Source organism: Octopus bimaculoides, chromosome 14 (genome assembly GCF_001194135.2).
Source record: "Octopus bimaculoides isolate UCB-OBI-ISO-001 chromosome 14, ASM119413v2, whole genome shotgun sequence".
NCBI classification, from domain to species: Eukaryota; Metazoa; Mollusca; class Cephalopoda; order Octopoda; family Octopodidae; genus Octopus; species Octopus bimaculoides.
In genome coordinates this window covers 32,657,622-32,674,437 of record NC_068994.1, presented here as the reverse complement: position 1 = coordinate 32,674,437, position 16,816 = coordinate 32,657,622, and the positions used below count along the sequence as shown (strand labels likewise).

Here is a 16,816-nt window from a genome sequence, read left to right as displayed (position 1 = left end):
TATATCACTGTTGAACACAAAATAAAAAAACACCACAGCACTTTTGACTTTCAGATCAGAATTTTCATACTCAGAATTTTAGAAGCATGGAATAAAAAACTAAAGTTAAATGTTAGCTGTTAGGACACTACATCCTTCCAATATTCCATACTTTCCAAAATTCACCAGCATTACTCCCGATATACCTATCCCTACTCTCCCCTTTATGGCAGTTTACAATGGCCATCTCCAGTCTGTTTGTGTTTTATCTTGTGTACTATTTCATATACTTTTGGCAAACATTACTACCTTACTTTACTTGACTTATTGTTACTTGCAGTCCCCTATTTTACCCTTTTCTGATGAGTTGTAGCACATCTGAGCACTCTACACCATAAGTTCATTATTATCATCGTTTGCAAAGGTAATCTTTTGCAATAGCAACCAACACCTTATTTCAATGATTTATAATGAGTTCAATTCCCAGATCAAGCTATGCTGTTGTGTTCTTGAGCATGATACTTTATTTCACATTGCTCCAGTTCACTCAGTTGTGGAAACGAGTTACAACATCACTGGTGCCAAGCTGTATCAGCGTTTACCTTTCCTTCGCATAACATTGGTGATGTGGAGAGGGGAGACTGGTGTGCATGGGCAACTGCTGGTCTTCCACAAACAACCTTGCCTGCACTTGGGCCAAAGAGGGGAAATTTCTGGTATCCCATGGTTATTCATGACCAAAGAGGATCTTTTTATTGTTTATTAAGTGTATAAATCCTTTCTAAATCATAGTGTGTGTGTGTGTGTGTGTGTGTGAGGGTTAGTCTTACAGAGAATGTGAGAACCTTTCTGATGTCAGTACCACAATAAAATGCACCCAGTACACACTGTAAAGTGGTTAGTTTTAGGAAGGGCAGGTGGCCAGCCATAGAGACCATGACCAAATGAAACATGAGCAAGCAGGGTCTTTTGACCGCGCATGAAAAGGGCAGTAACTCTGAATAAGTACTAATCTGAACTGTGATAACTTTTCCAGCCGATGCAAGCAGCGTGGAAAGTGGACATAATTTGATGTTGTTCATGATGTTGCACACACACACATACTTCTGGATACATTCACACACACATACACAAACAAAACATTCAGAAACATACTTACACACATGCATACAAACTCAGATTCTCTCTCACTCTCTCTTACTCACACACTCTCTCTCTGACTCACACTTTCCCTCTCTCTCTCTTTCTGATTCACACTCACTCTCTTTCAATCTCTGGCTCTCTCTCTCCCTCTTTCTCAGATACACACTCATATTTAAACTTATATACATATATATATATATATATATAAATGTGTGTGTGTGTGTGTGTGTGTGTGTGTGTGTGTGTGTGTGTGTTTGCTTGTGTGCATATCTATGAGTAAGTGCACCTTTGTATCTTCATATCTTACTCAGAACATCTCCAGTGCCAATGTCACCAAACAGGGAAGAAATACAAGTGCTATGCTAGTGTTTCTTGTCCTTAGGCCTAATCATACAAGACAAATTTCTAAAACGAGAATAAATTCAATATTATTCTAAGTTATAGCCTTGAGATAATTCCTAACAACAATTTGAAGAACAAAATTCTTCAGCCATTTTAAGAACTTCATTGCCCTCACAAAACCATTTAGACCCCTTACACACAACCGCCTTGCACTATATTGGGATATATTTCCCATGGTGCTAGCTTCATAGTACTTCATTATATTCATGTGTACCACATTGTCTTATTCATAAAGGAAGGTAGGCACCTCTGTGTAAGGGCTTGACCTGCATGTAATAGTAACTAAGTTTGTCAAATCATACCCTATTGTCTTAATAAAGGAAGGGCACTTTGGAAAGTATTAGGTCATAAGTTTGAAGTAAGAATGGATGGCAGTTGCATGGCTGTCTTAATCATAAGTCTACTTAGCTAAAGGTAACCTATGGTTGAACATGCATAAGTATATACAACATACATATATAGGTGAGCCTGTGTGGTAAGAAGCTTGCTTCCCAACCACATGGCTTCAGATTCAATCCCACTGCGTGGACCAACCAGAGCCTTGTGAATGGATTTGGTAGACAGAAATTGAAAGAAGCCTATCGTATATATATATATATATATATATATATATATAACACAGACACAAACACAAATATATATATATATATAACACAGACACAAACACAAAAATATATATATATATATATATATATATATATATATATATCATCATCATCATCATCATCGTTTAACGTCCACTTTCCATGCTAGCATGGGTTGGACGATTTGACTGAGGACTGGTGAAACCGGATGGAAACACCAGGCTTCAATCTAATTTGGCAGAGTTTCTACAGCTGGATGCCCTTCCTAATGCCATATTTGTGTGTTTGTATCTGCGTTTGTCCCCCACCCATTGCTTGACAACCAATATTGGTGTGTTTATGACCCTATAACTTAGCAGTTCGGCAAAAGAGGTCAATAGAATAAGTCCTGGCGACTAAGACTCCTTAAGGTGGTGCTCCAGCATGGCTGCAGTCAAATGAGTAAAACAAGTAAAAGAATAAAAGAATAAAAGAACATGCATACACATTTATGCATGCATATTATGTATATATATATATATATATATATACATATATATATATATATATCCTATATATGTAAACATACATATATGTGTGTATATAGATGTATGTATGTATTTATATATGTGTATATATATGACTATGTATAGATATATATGTCCATACATACAAACATTAACAATATATCCATGCTGTTTAATGTCTTAGCTATAAATATTTCCCATAGTTAAAGTTCCTTAACTACCAATAGACTCACTGCTTAAGCCAGAATCTCTCCCAATGTAAAGTTACATTAAACTATAGAGAGTATGATAAATATTCTCAACTGCTAACCAACCGTAGCCAAAATTTGTTTTAGAGCATGTTTGTTTTGCTTTTCCTGTTAATGTATAAATAAAATTATAATGAAATTATGTCTATAAAATAATAGGAATGTAAACACAAACTAGATAAATGCATTGGATAAACACTAGAGAAAGGAAAAAAAAAAATCAGACGCATAATGTCAATGACTCCATATTAATTTCTTTATGCTGAAATCTAATTAACCACTGGTGCTGTTCATTTTAGAAATGGTAGTTAAATAGTCTTTTTTTGTTTGTTTATTAGCTTGTTTTTAATTTTTTTATTAATCTTTCCTTAAAATCCCTAAAACTTGTAGTTGACACTATTAAGAAGTGCTTTTTTTTTTTGTCTCGTTTTCCTTCTTTTTTAACTGTTTTAGTATTAATTCTTCCATTATCTCGGTTAATGGCTTCTCCAACTTTCTTCCTTTCCTTCTCTTATTTGTTCTCTCTCTCTCTCTCTCTCTCTCTCTCTCTCTCTCTCTCTCTCTCTCTCTCTTTCTCTATCTCTATCCCTCTTTCATACATATATTGCCTAAATCTCTCTTTCACATTTGCTGACTTCCTCTTCTGCCATTTAAAAATTATCACAACATCTCTCTCTCTCTTCTTCTCTTTCTCTTCTCTCTCCCTCCTCTGTTTCTATTTCTCTTTCTTTTTTCTTTCTCTCTCACATTCTTCTTCTGTCTTATTAGAAATCTCTTTCTTTCCTTCATTATTACTCCTTTACCATTTTTCATTCCAGATGTCCCTTTCTGGAACCCTCTTTCTGTGTGTGTGTGTGTGTGTGTTGTGTGTGCATTGTGTATGAGTGTATGTAGGCATGGGTGTGTGGTTAAGAAGTTTGCTTTGCAACCACACAGTTTCAGGTTCAGTCCCACTGCATAGTACCTTGGGCAGGTGTCTTTTCCTATAACCTCAGGCTGACCAATGTCTTACCAGTGAATTTGATAGACAGAAGCTCTGTGGATGTTCACCATAGATATGTATATATAGATATGGGTGCATTTGTGTGTGTGTGTATGTGTGTGTCTGTGTCTGTGTGTTGAAATGGAGTTGTTTTGGGTGGGTAATTTTCTGATGAGTGTATGTCTGTGTTTGTCCCCTACAACCACTTGACAACTGGTGTTGGTTTGTTTCCATCCCCATTAACAGTCTGGCAATAGAGCCCAATAGAATAAATATCAGACTTAAAAAACAAGTATTAAAGTGATCTGTTTCCCTAAAACCCTTCAAGACAAAATTCCAGCATAGCCACAGTCCAGTACTTAAAACAAGTAACAGATCACAAAGAAGAGTTGTCAGCAGATCCTATCCTTGTTTTGACTAATTGCCTCCTTTTGTTCGTACAAAAACATATAAATATGTATATATATTGATGTGCAAGTCATGTGTGTGTTTATGATTAGGTGAATGTTGTAGTTACTCTAATGTTGAACAAATAGATATTAATATATAGTATTTCTTATCCCCTCCCCCGAAATTGCTGGCCTTGTGCCAAAGTTTGAAACTAATTGACTTAGCAAACATTTTAAAAAGGTGGCGTGCTGGCTGAAACGTTAGCATGCTGGGCGAAATGCTTAACAGTATTTCATCTGTCTATACGTTCTGAGTTCAAATTCCGCCAAAGTTGACTTTGCCTTTCATCCTTCCAGGGTCGATAAATTAAGTACCAGTTGTGTACCTGGGGTCGATCTAATCGACTGGCCCCTCCCCCAAAATTTCAGGCCTTGTGCCTAGAGTAGAAAAGAATAATTAAGGGTACTATATATATACATATATATAAAGCACTAATAAAGAATTATCCAGAATTATACAATGTCATCTTTAGCATGGTTTCTACAGTTAGATGCCCTTTCTAATGCCAAACACTTTACAATGTATTTTGTATGTTTTCAGAAATCATAGAAAATATGTTTAATAAATATAATATATAGAATTTCTCAGTGGAAATATAATCCATGGATAAACTACAGGATCTTTTACAACTGTGAGTGAGGAACATTTGACTAGTTATACGTTCATGAATGCTCATTAAGTGTTGTTTATCTTTCCTATCAACTGCAGATGTAGAAGCAGACTGTCTTCTGAAAAATGTTGCTAGCATAACAAGATGTGTGTGGGTGTGTGTATGTATTAGTTTCATACTTGGTGCCCGATATCTAAACAGAATCCAATGCAAGTTATACAAATGACTGTAGAGTAAGCATTTATAACAGATGTATTGTTTTGCAGAGAAACTATGCTTTCACTGTAATTGAGATCATCAGAAACTTAATCTGTAGGAGACAGTATAATAATTTTAAAACTGTTTTAGGCAATTCAAAACATTTATATTATACTTGAATAATCACTAAAACAAAAACTCTGACTCAAAACTAAAATTCAAAACAACAGCTTCATATTTCTACAAAATTTACTCCAATGCCAAACTCAAAGATATATTAGGAAATACTTATTTTCAAAAAATCCATTTTTTAAAAGGAAAAGATGGTAGTATGCTATTTCAATAAATTGCAATACGTTGTTAGAGAATAAGAAATATTTTGATCTTAAATCATATGATGTCTGATCAAAATGTATTGGGATTGTTCTTATGGTAACAGAAATAAAGTACACATATTGAAGCTGCTCAGCATAGATTGGCCCAGAATTCTGTCTCCCTATGTTTGACAACCACTATATTCCCTAGATCTTGCCTTTTGCAACTTTTTCCTCTGTCCAAAAATCAAATCCCACAAATCCCACTCACCAGATGCACATGACAACCATACTCTACACACTTTACTTCCAAGCCCTGCTATAAACAATGGAAGCCAGTAAGAATGTCATAACTTAGCATGCCCATGTGACAGAGTTCAAGGTCAGTCTGTAAACAGCAGCTTCATTCTGCATACTTCAGATCTGTCCCCACAGTAATAATCTTGATGCTTTTTGTTCAGACCTTGTATAAATATCCTCCTAGTAACACATTATTGATATTGTTTGAGAAGAATTTATTTGCACTCATTCAGGGCATTATGTTTAGGAAGAGAACTAATCCATTCTAATAGAATTTGCAAAACAGGATAAGAAACATCAAAGATTTCAGTAACATAAATATTCATTCTGATGAGGCTGGTAATTTGTATCAGATTGAGAGAAGTTCTTACCAATGACTGTTATTTAATGCCATCATTAAGGATTACATTAAGATTGTTGTACAAATAATATCAACAATTCAGGATTCTTCTGAACTTCAGATCCAGAATCATACTGTAATTCCTCATGTTACATTGAAGAACCACAAACCTGATTTCAGTAATAGCTTATCAATTAGACTAATTAATCCTACAAGACCAGCTATATGGGAAGTTAGGTAGAGAATACTTGATAGAATGACTAAAATTAAAGCACTGGTCCCTTTAGTTTTGCACGGTAAACCTTTTGCATTAATTGATTGGTCTAAGGGCCCACTAATAAGGGCTATCTAGATTTATACAGTTCTACATTAAGTGTTAAGTCTCTAACATTACCATTACTTCTTAGAACTTTATTTCGCTAAAACAATAACAACGATTTTAGGATTTTGAAAAAACAATGATAAACTTGGATGATTCTATTTGGATGAAAAAAAACCCCTGCAAGTATCACTTTTAATGTAAATACTGGATGAAGGATTTAGATGGGGTTACTGAGCTTATCGGTCTATTTGTGCTGTTCTAGCTTATGGAAGAATTTCCTTATTTAGGAAGAGATCTGTATTGATAATATGACATGTTGACCATGATTAAGAGTAACCTCCATGATAGAAAGTTTAAGAAGAATCTGATTTTCTTTTTCAAAGGTTTTAGTCTTCCAGTCATATGAGTTGCTGATCAATCTGTATTGAATTTTCTTAATATGACCTTAAACCTATCTAACGACTTATCCCCAGAAAACCCATTCAGATAATTACATCAATACATTTTCAAACCATACAACCAGCATCACTAGAAATTTAGTTAGATATATCTCATTGAGGTTAGTTCACATGTGCTAATGAACAAATATTTAATGATTATTATTGTGATAAGACAGTGGTTTATAGTGGATTTAAAGATAAGGTTTGTTACATAAACAATGAGCATAGAATTAGGCAGTATTGATTTAAGTGTGTTAGTTGGTGTTATCCACCAACTAAGAAGCTACACTTATAACCAAAATCTTTTTTATTTTAGTCAAGAAGCATTTCCCTTTAGAACATAGTATTATAAAATCTTTAAGAAGACTACTCTTAAATAATCTTATTCCATCACATTCTAACTTGCACAAAACATCACCTAACTAAATTAATGAATCACAATACTACGACTGTCAAAACAACAATGATGCAAAGTGTTATTTCATTAATAAGAATAATTTCCTGTTCAATGGAAATAGCTTAATTTGCAGTATAGTTTATGAATACTAATAAGACTAACACTAATATTAATAAGGTTAATATCAGTTTAACAACAAATCAATTTAAAGTTGCATATCACATTCATAACCATTTGTTGTGAAACCCAGCAAGAAAAAACATGATTTCATTATTGGTCCACATTTGGAACTTGAAAGACAGGAATATCTCATACAGTAGAAGATTTTAGCAAAGGTTAGGTCATATAATGAAATAGAAGACTAGGTAATTTATATGTTCCTGAAATACTAGATATCTCTTTTGCTAAAAACTAAAATCAGACTACAGTAAGTACTTGGTTTGGTATGATTAATCAAAATTTCTAGCAGAGACTGTGTCCTTTGTATCTCCATGGTCCAGTAACTGAAACACACTCACATACATGTAAATATTTCTCTCTATATAAATATTTACATACCCCTATATATATATAATATATATATATATATATATATATATATATATAAACATGCATACATACATACATATATATATATATATATATATATATATATATATATATATATATATATGCACATACGCATGCACATACATACATACATACATACATACAGTATCACAAAACACATCTATGGATTAGATTTTAGCCAACAGTGAATTTATTAGACTTTATATATAATATCTTCAAGGAGAGAAAAAAAGGTGAATCAGCCAGATGAATCATCAATCTTGTGTTGAAATTTTAACTGTCACAGAGAATCTACTTTCAAACCCACAATTAGCTTCAGTTCAAGACAAAAAAGTGAACTGATCTCTATATATAAAGCAGTCTTGGCAACCAGTTCAATTGAAAAATTACCAGTATGTTGACAGTTTTGTTTCAATACTACACTGTATTATATAGATTCATTGATAGTACTGTTAGTAAATACTAGCTATCTATAACTTCTGTAACATACAGTGGTAGCTGAAATCTATAGATTTATTTTGAAAGAAAGTAAGACATAGAAACAAAATGCTGTTAATTGCTGTTAATACCATATATAAATTGAACTAGCTGTAATGAAGGTATTAATGATGTAAATCAGCATGATTTACTTAAGCTTATAGGGATAATAATTGGTTTATAAGTACTATACTCGGGAACAGTTGAAGTCCCAATGCAGGATTGAAATCAGTATGGTTGATGCTTTTATTTTATCCAAAATGATACAGAATACATAGTGTTTAGAAATCTCAGTTGCACAGAGTGTTAGTTGAAAATCTGTAAGCAAGGAATAACTGTGGTTAAGAAGCTTGCTTTGTAGCCATGTGATTTCAAGTTCAGTCCAACTGTGTAGCACCTTGGAAAAATGTCTTCTACTATGGCCTTGGACCAAGCAGTGACTTGTTAGTGAATTTGGTTGATGGAAATTGTATGGAATTCCATTATATATATATATTGTATATATGTGTCTTTATACTTGTGCTTGTCCCCCACCACCAACTGACAACAGCTGCTGGTTTGTTTAAGTCCCCCATAGTTTAGCAGTTCAACAGAATTGAGTCCATTTGTTCATCTAAGCTCTTCTAGGTGGTACCCCAACATAGCCATAGTCCAATGACAACATAAGAGAAAAAGTATACATTCTGTAGTAAAGTGTAGTGTTGAGAAATAAAACCCTCTTAATGCACCAGTAGCTTAAATTCTGCATTATTTTGAAGGATTTTTTGCATTGATGCAAGCATGTAATTTATTTATTATTAAATATAATAATGTAAATTATTTACATGTTTTTAAGTTACGAAACAATTTGTCATAAAATTAGACTTTTCTTATTGTTAAATAAAATTTCATTAAACTATTTCTCTGTCATTTGTGACTGTATGTATGTATGTATGTATGTATGTATGTATTTATGTATGAATGAATGAATGAATTATTCCAGCTGTCTAACACATGGTAACATGAAACTCTGAGTAACAGTTTGTGAACATTTTTTCAGCTTTATTAAAGCCAATGGCTCCGCCTTTGGTATTTGAGTACTAATATTTTCCACCTTGTTTTGCATATAAGTGCTTGCTTGAGTATATAAACACACACACACACACACATGTGTGTGTGTGTGTGTATCAGTGTACATGTATTTATAATGTATTTAAACACATTGATTGATTTATTGACTGGCTGACACAATAAACTTCAGAAAGAATCATAAAAGACACCATGTTTTAGCATGTCTTGGGAAAATAACATTATTAATACTACATACCTAAAGCACAACAAACAACAACGATGGAATACAATAGAAAAGCATTTAACTCTTTACTTGATCAGCCTGGCAAGTCTTTGCAAGGTGTAAATCTTTTCAATGCTTGACAAGTTGCTGTTTCTCTATCTGTTCTGACCAAAACATTATAAACTCAATTTAATCCAGACAACGATTCCAGTTTACTCAAATAAATTCTGCTGCTTATTATGCCGTAATCTATTCCTCTTATTCTCCGTTCCAGTCAATGCTTCAAACCATTATTGCTGCCAAAGTTTAACCTGAAATGGTGGAGATCAACCTTGTCACTGATCTGTGCGACTTTTGACATTTGACAGTCAACGTTTTCGTATTTGATCTCTGAAGCCAGTCTTTATTTAACATTTGGTTGAAGATTCTTATCTTATTTATTTCTAATACAAGAGATATTCTAGTAGATTTAGGAAACTTTATATCTCTCGTGAAAATTAAAACAAAACAAAACAAGAACCATCATATTCAAACACCAACTTAATTTTCAAATTATATCGTATTTAGTAAAACAAGATTCTGAGTGCCATATACTTAATGTTGCTTGGTTTCCTTTTTAAGAGATAATTTGTATGATTACTATAAATGAATGTCATTCATTTCAGTGGAAAAATGTCTGGCCATGGGGAAATATTACCTTACTTGGAAACAGGTAAGGATGGAAGACAGGAAGAGCATATGGCCATAGAAAATCCGCCTCAATAAACTGTCCAACCCATGCAAGCATGGAGAAGTGATTGTTAAATGATGATGATAATATATGTAGTGAATTCCCTTGTCAGCTTCTTAGGAGGGTCTTACAACCAATAATATAGCCATCAGACTACCCAGAAGATGATTTGTTTTCAGTAGTGAAAGGCTTGAGTAGGACCAGCTACTCTGTTTAGAAATGTTGTTGGTAGTAGACAGTTGGTTAAAATGTCAATAACTCTGAAGAATATACCTCAGGCTTTTCTATTAGAGTTCTCCATCCCCGGTGTAGATGCCTTTGTCATGGCTTAGAAATTAACCCAGCCTGGTTGGTTAGATGCAACTCTGGATACCAAACCAGAAATATATATATTCTTGCACACACACATGCACACACGCACACATGTCTTGCAAACAACTCGCACATGCAAGTGCTACCAGTCGAGAACTCCACATACCGGAAGCCAGCAAGTGTATGGGGTCATCAGGAGAGAATGTGCGCCGTTTCGGGGCCCATATATATAGTTTAGCTTTCCATTAAGGTAAGATCAACAAAAAAGTACTCCATCTGGTGACAGATAAAAATTGTTTAATGTATACAGCATATAGATATGAGCTACTAATAGTTTAATACATTAGAAATGTTTTCTGGGTGTGTTATTAAAATCTGCATAGAAAATATCTCCAATGTATGAAACAATTAGTAGCTCATAATTCTATACCATTTGCATTAAACAATATATCATGTAATTGAATGGATGTTGACTCTCCTGAGTTCATTTGTCCTTTGATGGGTTGTGTTTTTCACCCCACAGGGTGTCCAAAATCCGCCCTACTCACTAAACAGGCTTAACTGTGTTGCCAATTCAACCAATGATGACTCAATCATGCAACAGATTGAACTGAATTACATTGTTACCAGTAGCACTCAAGACCGACCTGACATATACGTGTGTGTGTGTGTGTGTGTATAGTATATTTATGTGTGACAGTGAACAGGTGTTTTCCAATATCTCATGCTGCCAATCATCATAGTTCTTTGTCATCTCCTTTGCAAGGTTCAGCTCCTTAAGATTACTCCCCACCATTCCATTCGATTCCATATGTTTCTAGGTTTTTCCTCATTTGCAAGATCCATCTACTTCAAACACTGAAAATGTATTTTGTGTGTGTGAGTGTGTAGAAATATTGTATCATTTCTGTAGATTTCATAAAAATATTTTAGCCAATGATATTTATTATTATTATTGCATTTGTCTTGAAATATTCATTATATAGGTATAAAAATATATGTGTGTGTGTGCATATAAGTATAGAGTTTGCATCTGCATGTGAATATACATACACTCACACACACACACACACACACATATATATATATACACACATATATACATATATACATACAAACACAAACATATAATCATGCACGCACACACTCACACACTCACACATGCACACACACACACACACACACACACACACACACCTACACACATATATATCAGGACATAGCAAATCAAGATACATTACCCTGATTGACATTAGTAGATGTAGCCCTATTCTATAAGTGCTAAGTGGCTGACAAATTATCTGTTAAATAAAAGTTCACTTTCGAAAACAAAATCAATACACATTTAAAACCTTTATCTGAAAAAGAAGGCAATGCAAAGCAAGAGGCGGGGGTAGAACGAGGGAGAGAGACAGACAGACAGAGACAGAGAAAGTGGTGTGTGTGTGTGTGTGTGTGTGTGTGTGTGTGTGTAGTTTCTAACAAAGTTACTTGGTAAGGTATGAATGTGTTTCAATTTCTGTATGTGTAGTTGATGTTTGTTTCACCTTTTGTTTTTGTATTTTCTTTTTAATCTCATATTTGGAATTAGTGTTTACGTAGGTATAATGTTTAATGTCATTTATATGAAATTATCTGATTTGTTAATTGATAAATTATACACTTAAATATACATATATTTGTGTGTGGTGAAATACCTGTATGTCTATGTATGGGCACAAGAAACTCAGTCTGTCGCAATATTTGTTGGAGATAATAACTATTTGAGATATACTTCATTATTTTTCATCAAATGAAGAATATGTTTAAAACCATATAAATATTGAATTAATGTTAATGTCCAATATTTATAGATTGTGTGGGTGTGTGTGAAAGTGAGATCCAGATAGACAGACAGACAGAGAGCATATGCTTGTGCACGTGCCTATATGATAGGTGCCACCTACAAAACACTAGGTCATTGCTTCACTTTTGTAACTTTATAGCAATTGAAAAATAAAGATATAGGCACAGGTGTGGCTGTGTGGTAAGTAGCTTGCTTCCCAACCACATGGTTCCGGGTTCAGTCCCAGTGTAGCACCTTAGGCAAGTGTCTTCTACTATAGCCTCATGTCAACCAAAGCCTTGTGAGTGGATTTGGTAGACGGAAACTGAAAGAAGCCTGTTGTATATATGTATGTGTGTGTATATGTCTGTGTGCGTATATGTCTGTGTGTCTGTGTTTGTCCCCCCAACACCGCTTGACAACTGATGGTGGTGTGTTTATGTCCCCGTAACTTAGCAGTTTGGCAAAAGAGACCGATAGAATAAGTACTAGGCTTACAAAGAATAAGTCCTGGGGTCGATTTGGTCGACTAAAGGCAGTGCTCCAGCATGGCTGCAGTCAAATGACTGAAACAAGTAAAAGCGTAAAAGAGGCACAGGTGTGGCTGTGTGATAAGTAGCTTACTTCTCAACTTCATGGTTTGGGTTTCAGTCCCACTGTGTGGTATCTTGGACAAGTGTCTTCTACTATAGCCTCAGGCCATCCTAATCCTTGTGAGTGGATTTGGTAGATGAAAACTGAAAGAAGCCTGTTGTATATATATATATCTCTATAAATATATACATATATTTATGTGTGTGTGTCTTTGTGTTTGTGTTTATCTCCCACCACTGTTTAACAACCAGTGTTGGTATGTTTATGTCCCTATAACTAAGCAACTTGACAAAAGTGAATGATAGAATAAGTACCAACCATATCAAAATATAAGTACTGAGGTTGATTTATTCAACTTGGAATTCTTCAAGGTGGTGCCAAAGTATGGCCATCGTCAAATGACTAAAACAAGTAAAAGATAAAAGATATGTATTCAGGTATTGAGTTCTATTTTTCATAGCTGTATCTACTTTTGAGCAAAACACTTTATTTCATACTGTTCTGTGATTACTTCAACATCTAACATGTGGTACAGTGAACACCTGTTCAGGTAATGTCAATTTGATGGAAAGAGAGAGCTTAGGTGCAGCACAAGCAGTTGATCACTGTAAACAAATCATCTGTGCAAGTTGTTCAGTAAGAAATTGCAGATCCATCTTTCTAAGACTCAAGAAACTTCAAGTCCCACCATTAGAAACAATTTCTTTTATATCTATCAAAGTTTCTAAATTCATGTGATGTACCAGCAGGAGTTGCTTCACCAACATACTGAAAATTTAGAAATAGCAGTTAAAATTGCTAATTCTTACTACAATTTATTCTCCAACGGATAGCGATATTTATGGCTCACATAGAACAACGGAAGAGAAACAAATGAAAACAAACCTGCCGTTAGTTAATCATGTATGACGTTTCGTGATTAGAATATAAAAATTTGTTCCACTCATCAGCATGATATCCAAAATTATAAATCTGAAAATGCTAATAAACCCATGCATATTTGACCATGCGACATCAAATATCATATAAGAAAAGAATCAGCATCTCCAAATTTATATCGACTAGTAAGTTCCGTGTCCCTCCTCAAAATTATCCCATGTGCGTCACAAATAGTCCCACAGAAAAGATTGCTATTTCTAAATTTTCAGTATGTTGGTGAAGCAACTCCTGCTGATCCCTATATATTTATAATTATAAATGATTTACCGATAAAGGTTTTTTTTTTGCATACTGAACTACTTGGCAAAATTGTTAATTATTAATTTATTAATTAATTAGCAATTCCCTGCCCTATATATATATATATATATATATATATATATATATATATATATATATATAGGGTGGGGCAGAGAGGATGGACGTTTTTGAAAAATTCACAAAATCATTCATTTTAGCTGCAAACATATATTATTGACATCAATGTGTGGAAAACAACATCCATCATGTGGTGTCCATTTTTATTGATGCATTTCTGAAAGCTTGTCTGGCACGTTCCACATTTTCTAGGGTCCATACCGTTCATGGCGCCCCCACCTGTCTCCTATTCATTAGTGTACCTCGTGCATGAAGTGCACTCACCCAATGTAAGATTGTGTTAAAGGTGGGTTAAAAGGTGGGAACAGCCTGATTTTGGTGAATGTTGAAGTGGCACCGAAACTCATGCTGAACTGCGGTGACAGACCCATTGTTCTTCATGCAACTGTCGTAGGCAAACACGTGATGCTCTATTGTCCACAGTGGCATAGCTTCACCTAAAAAGAAAAACATGCTAAGACACCACAGACCAAATGGTACCTGTTGGACATATGTCCCTCCCACGGGGACTGAGTAATAGCCATTTCAAAAACGTCCATTCTCTCTACCCACCCTATATATATATATTAATCAAAGTGTACAGTATTATATACCCATTATGGCCAATCTTACCAATCAGTTTTGTACAAAGGGTTCAACAGAGTATTACATAACAACCTGATTATGTAACCCTGCCCTCTTCAGGGATGGCAGTTATGGAATGAAATGTGGTTTCTTAGACGATGTGTGTGTGTATGTATACATGTGTGTGTGTGTATGTGTATATGCATATGAAGGGGTGCTGAAAAGTTCATGAGTTTAAGAGTATCATGAAAGGCCTGGTTGGAATCCCAACTTTTCAGGTTCTTTTACAGGGCTTAGAAAAACTGGAGGACTGCTGCAATAAATGTGTATAAACCTGAGTGGGAGAATTTGTCAAATAAAATCATAATTAACTGATCCGCCTGTATTTTCTTCTACCCCAAACCAAGAACTTTCAGCACCCACCTTGTATATATAATTATACAACTTATGCATTATTGTTTTTCTTCTCTTATCTTTGCATAGATGTGCATCCAAAAAATAGTTGTGACACCCGATGGTAGAAAATACAAAGAAACTGCATTCAATGCACCGTGTCGCTACAACGAACTATCGTCGACACCGGTGCCTTATACAGATAGAAGACATAATTTGAACAAGAGAGAAACAGGTCACTATGAAGAACTATCTGGTATGTATGTTTGCTCGTTACAATTTGGTGTAATTTGTAATTTCTTATAACAGTCAGTCGATGGTTTAGGAATGTCTTGTAATCATTCTTTTAAATTTCTTCGAAGTAATTGCATGTGGGCATGAACATGACTTTGTGCTTAAGAAATTCACTTAACCAGAAAATGGTTCTTTGAGTTTCATCCCCCACCTTCTCCTGCAATGCGCTGTCTTAGGGAAAATGTCTGCTGCAGTGGCCCTAGATTGTTGAATGTGTTGTGAGTGGAATTTAATTGTTTAAAATTCTGACACATGACCAGCAATTTTGGAGGAGGGCACAAGTAAATTAAGTTTACCTCAGCATTCAACTGGTACTTACTTTATCGATCCTGAACAGAGAAAATCGACCATAGTGGAATTTGAACTCAGAACATTAAGATGGATAAAATGTCGCAAAACACTTTGCTCAGTGTGCTAACACTTTGCTCAGTGTGCTAATAGTTCTGCCAGGTATGCCCATGTCAGATTTGAACCTACAGAACCTGCTCTTGTTTATTGATACTTCCTTGACATAGTTATTCCCAATCACAATCTTCAAAATTTCATTAAATTTCTAGAACACAGTAACATGATAATGTTTTATCACTGATAATTTCCATTTTTACTTCATTTTATTATTATTATTTTGTTGTTTTATTGCTATTTTTGTTCTTTAGGATTTTTTTTTCTTCTTTCTCATAAACTTTAATATCTTCATATCAGATTCTGTTATCAAATTACTCCAGGATTTGGTGTTTAATAAATTTAATTTAAAGACTACGTGATGTTCTGGTTTTCAGTCAACACGTACACACACACAAACACACACACACACACACTGAAAACTACACATACATGCAAACTAAGATTCACAGATAAAGATATCTGTGTGTGTGTGTGTGTGTATGTATATATATTTATAAAATCATTAGTCCAAAAAGTATATATATATATGGCTCATCTGTGCATGCGTGTGTGTGTGTGTGTGTGTACATTGGTATCTTTGTGTGTGGATCTATATCTTTTGTATGTATTTGTGAGTGTGTTTGTGTGGTGATACAAACAGGTATATAGAACTCAAAACAGGAGTATATATATATATATATATTTTTTATTAATCAGCAGAAGTTAGTGAGTGATTCAAGGACCAAGTACCAATGTACAAAATTCTCTCACTTGAGTCATTCAACAACTTCTGCCCACACACACACATATATATATATATATATATATATATATATATACACATATTCTGCCAATATATATATATATA

At 34.3% G+C, this 16,816-nt stretch overlaps 1 protein-coding gene across 2 annotated transcripts in view; it reads left to right on the top strand.

The window, feature by feature from the left end:
• Positions 1-16,816, top strand: part of LOC106871011 (protocadherin beta-2) — a 275,990-nt gene that overhangs the window by 239,822 nt on the left and 19,352 nt on the right. Inside the window, exon 4 of one of the 2 annotated variants that reach the window (XR_001409616.2) lies at positions 15,361-15,497. Coding sequence is in view for 1 of the 2 variants with exons in the window: in XM_014917267.2 (XP_014772753.1) it covers positions 15,361-15,526 (166 nt within the window). In the remaining variant the exon portion in view is untranslated. Of the gene's footprint in view, positions 1-15,360; positions 15,527-16,816 lie in introns of those variants that run through there. The other variant, XM_014917267.2, reaches the window with a different exon arrangement.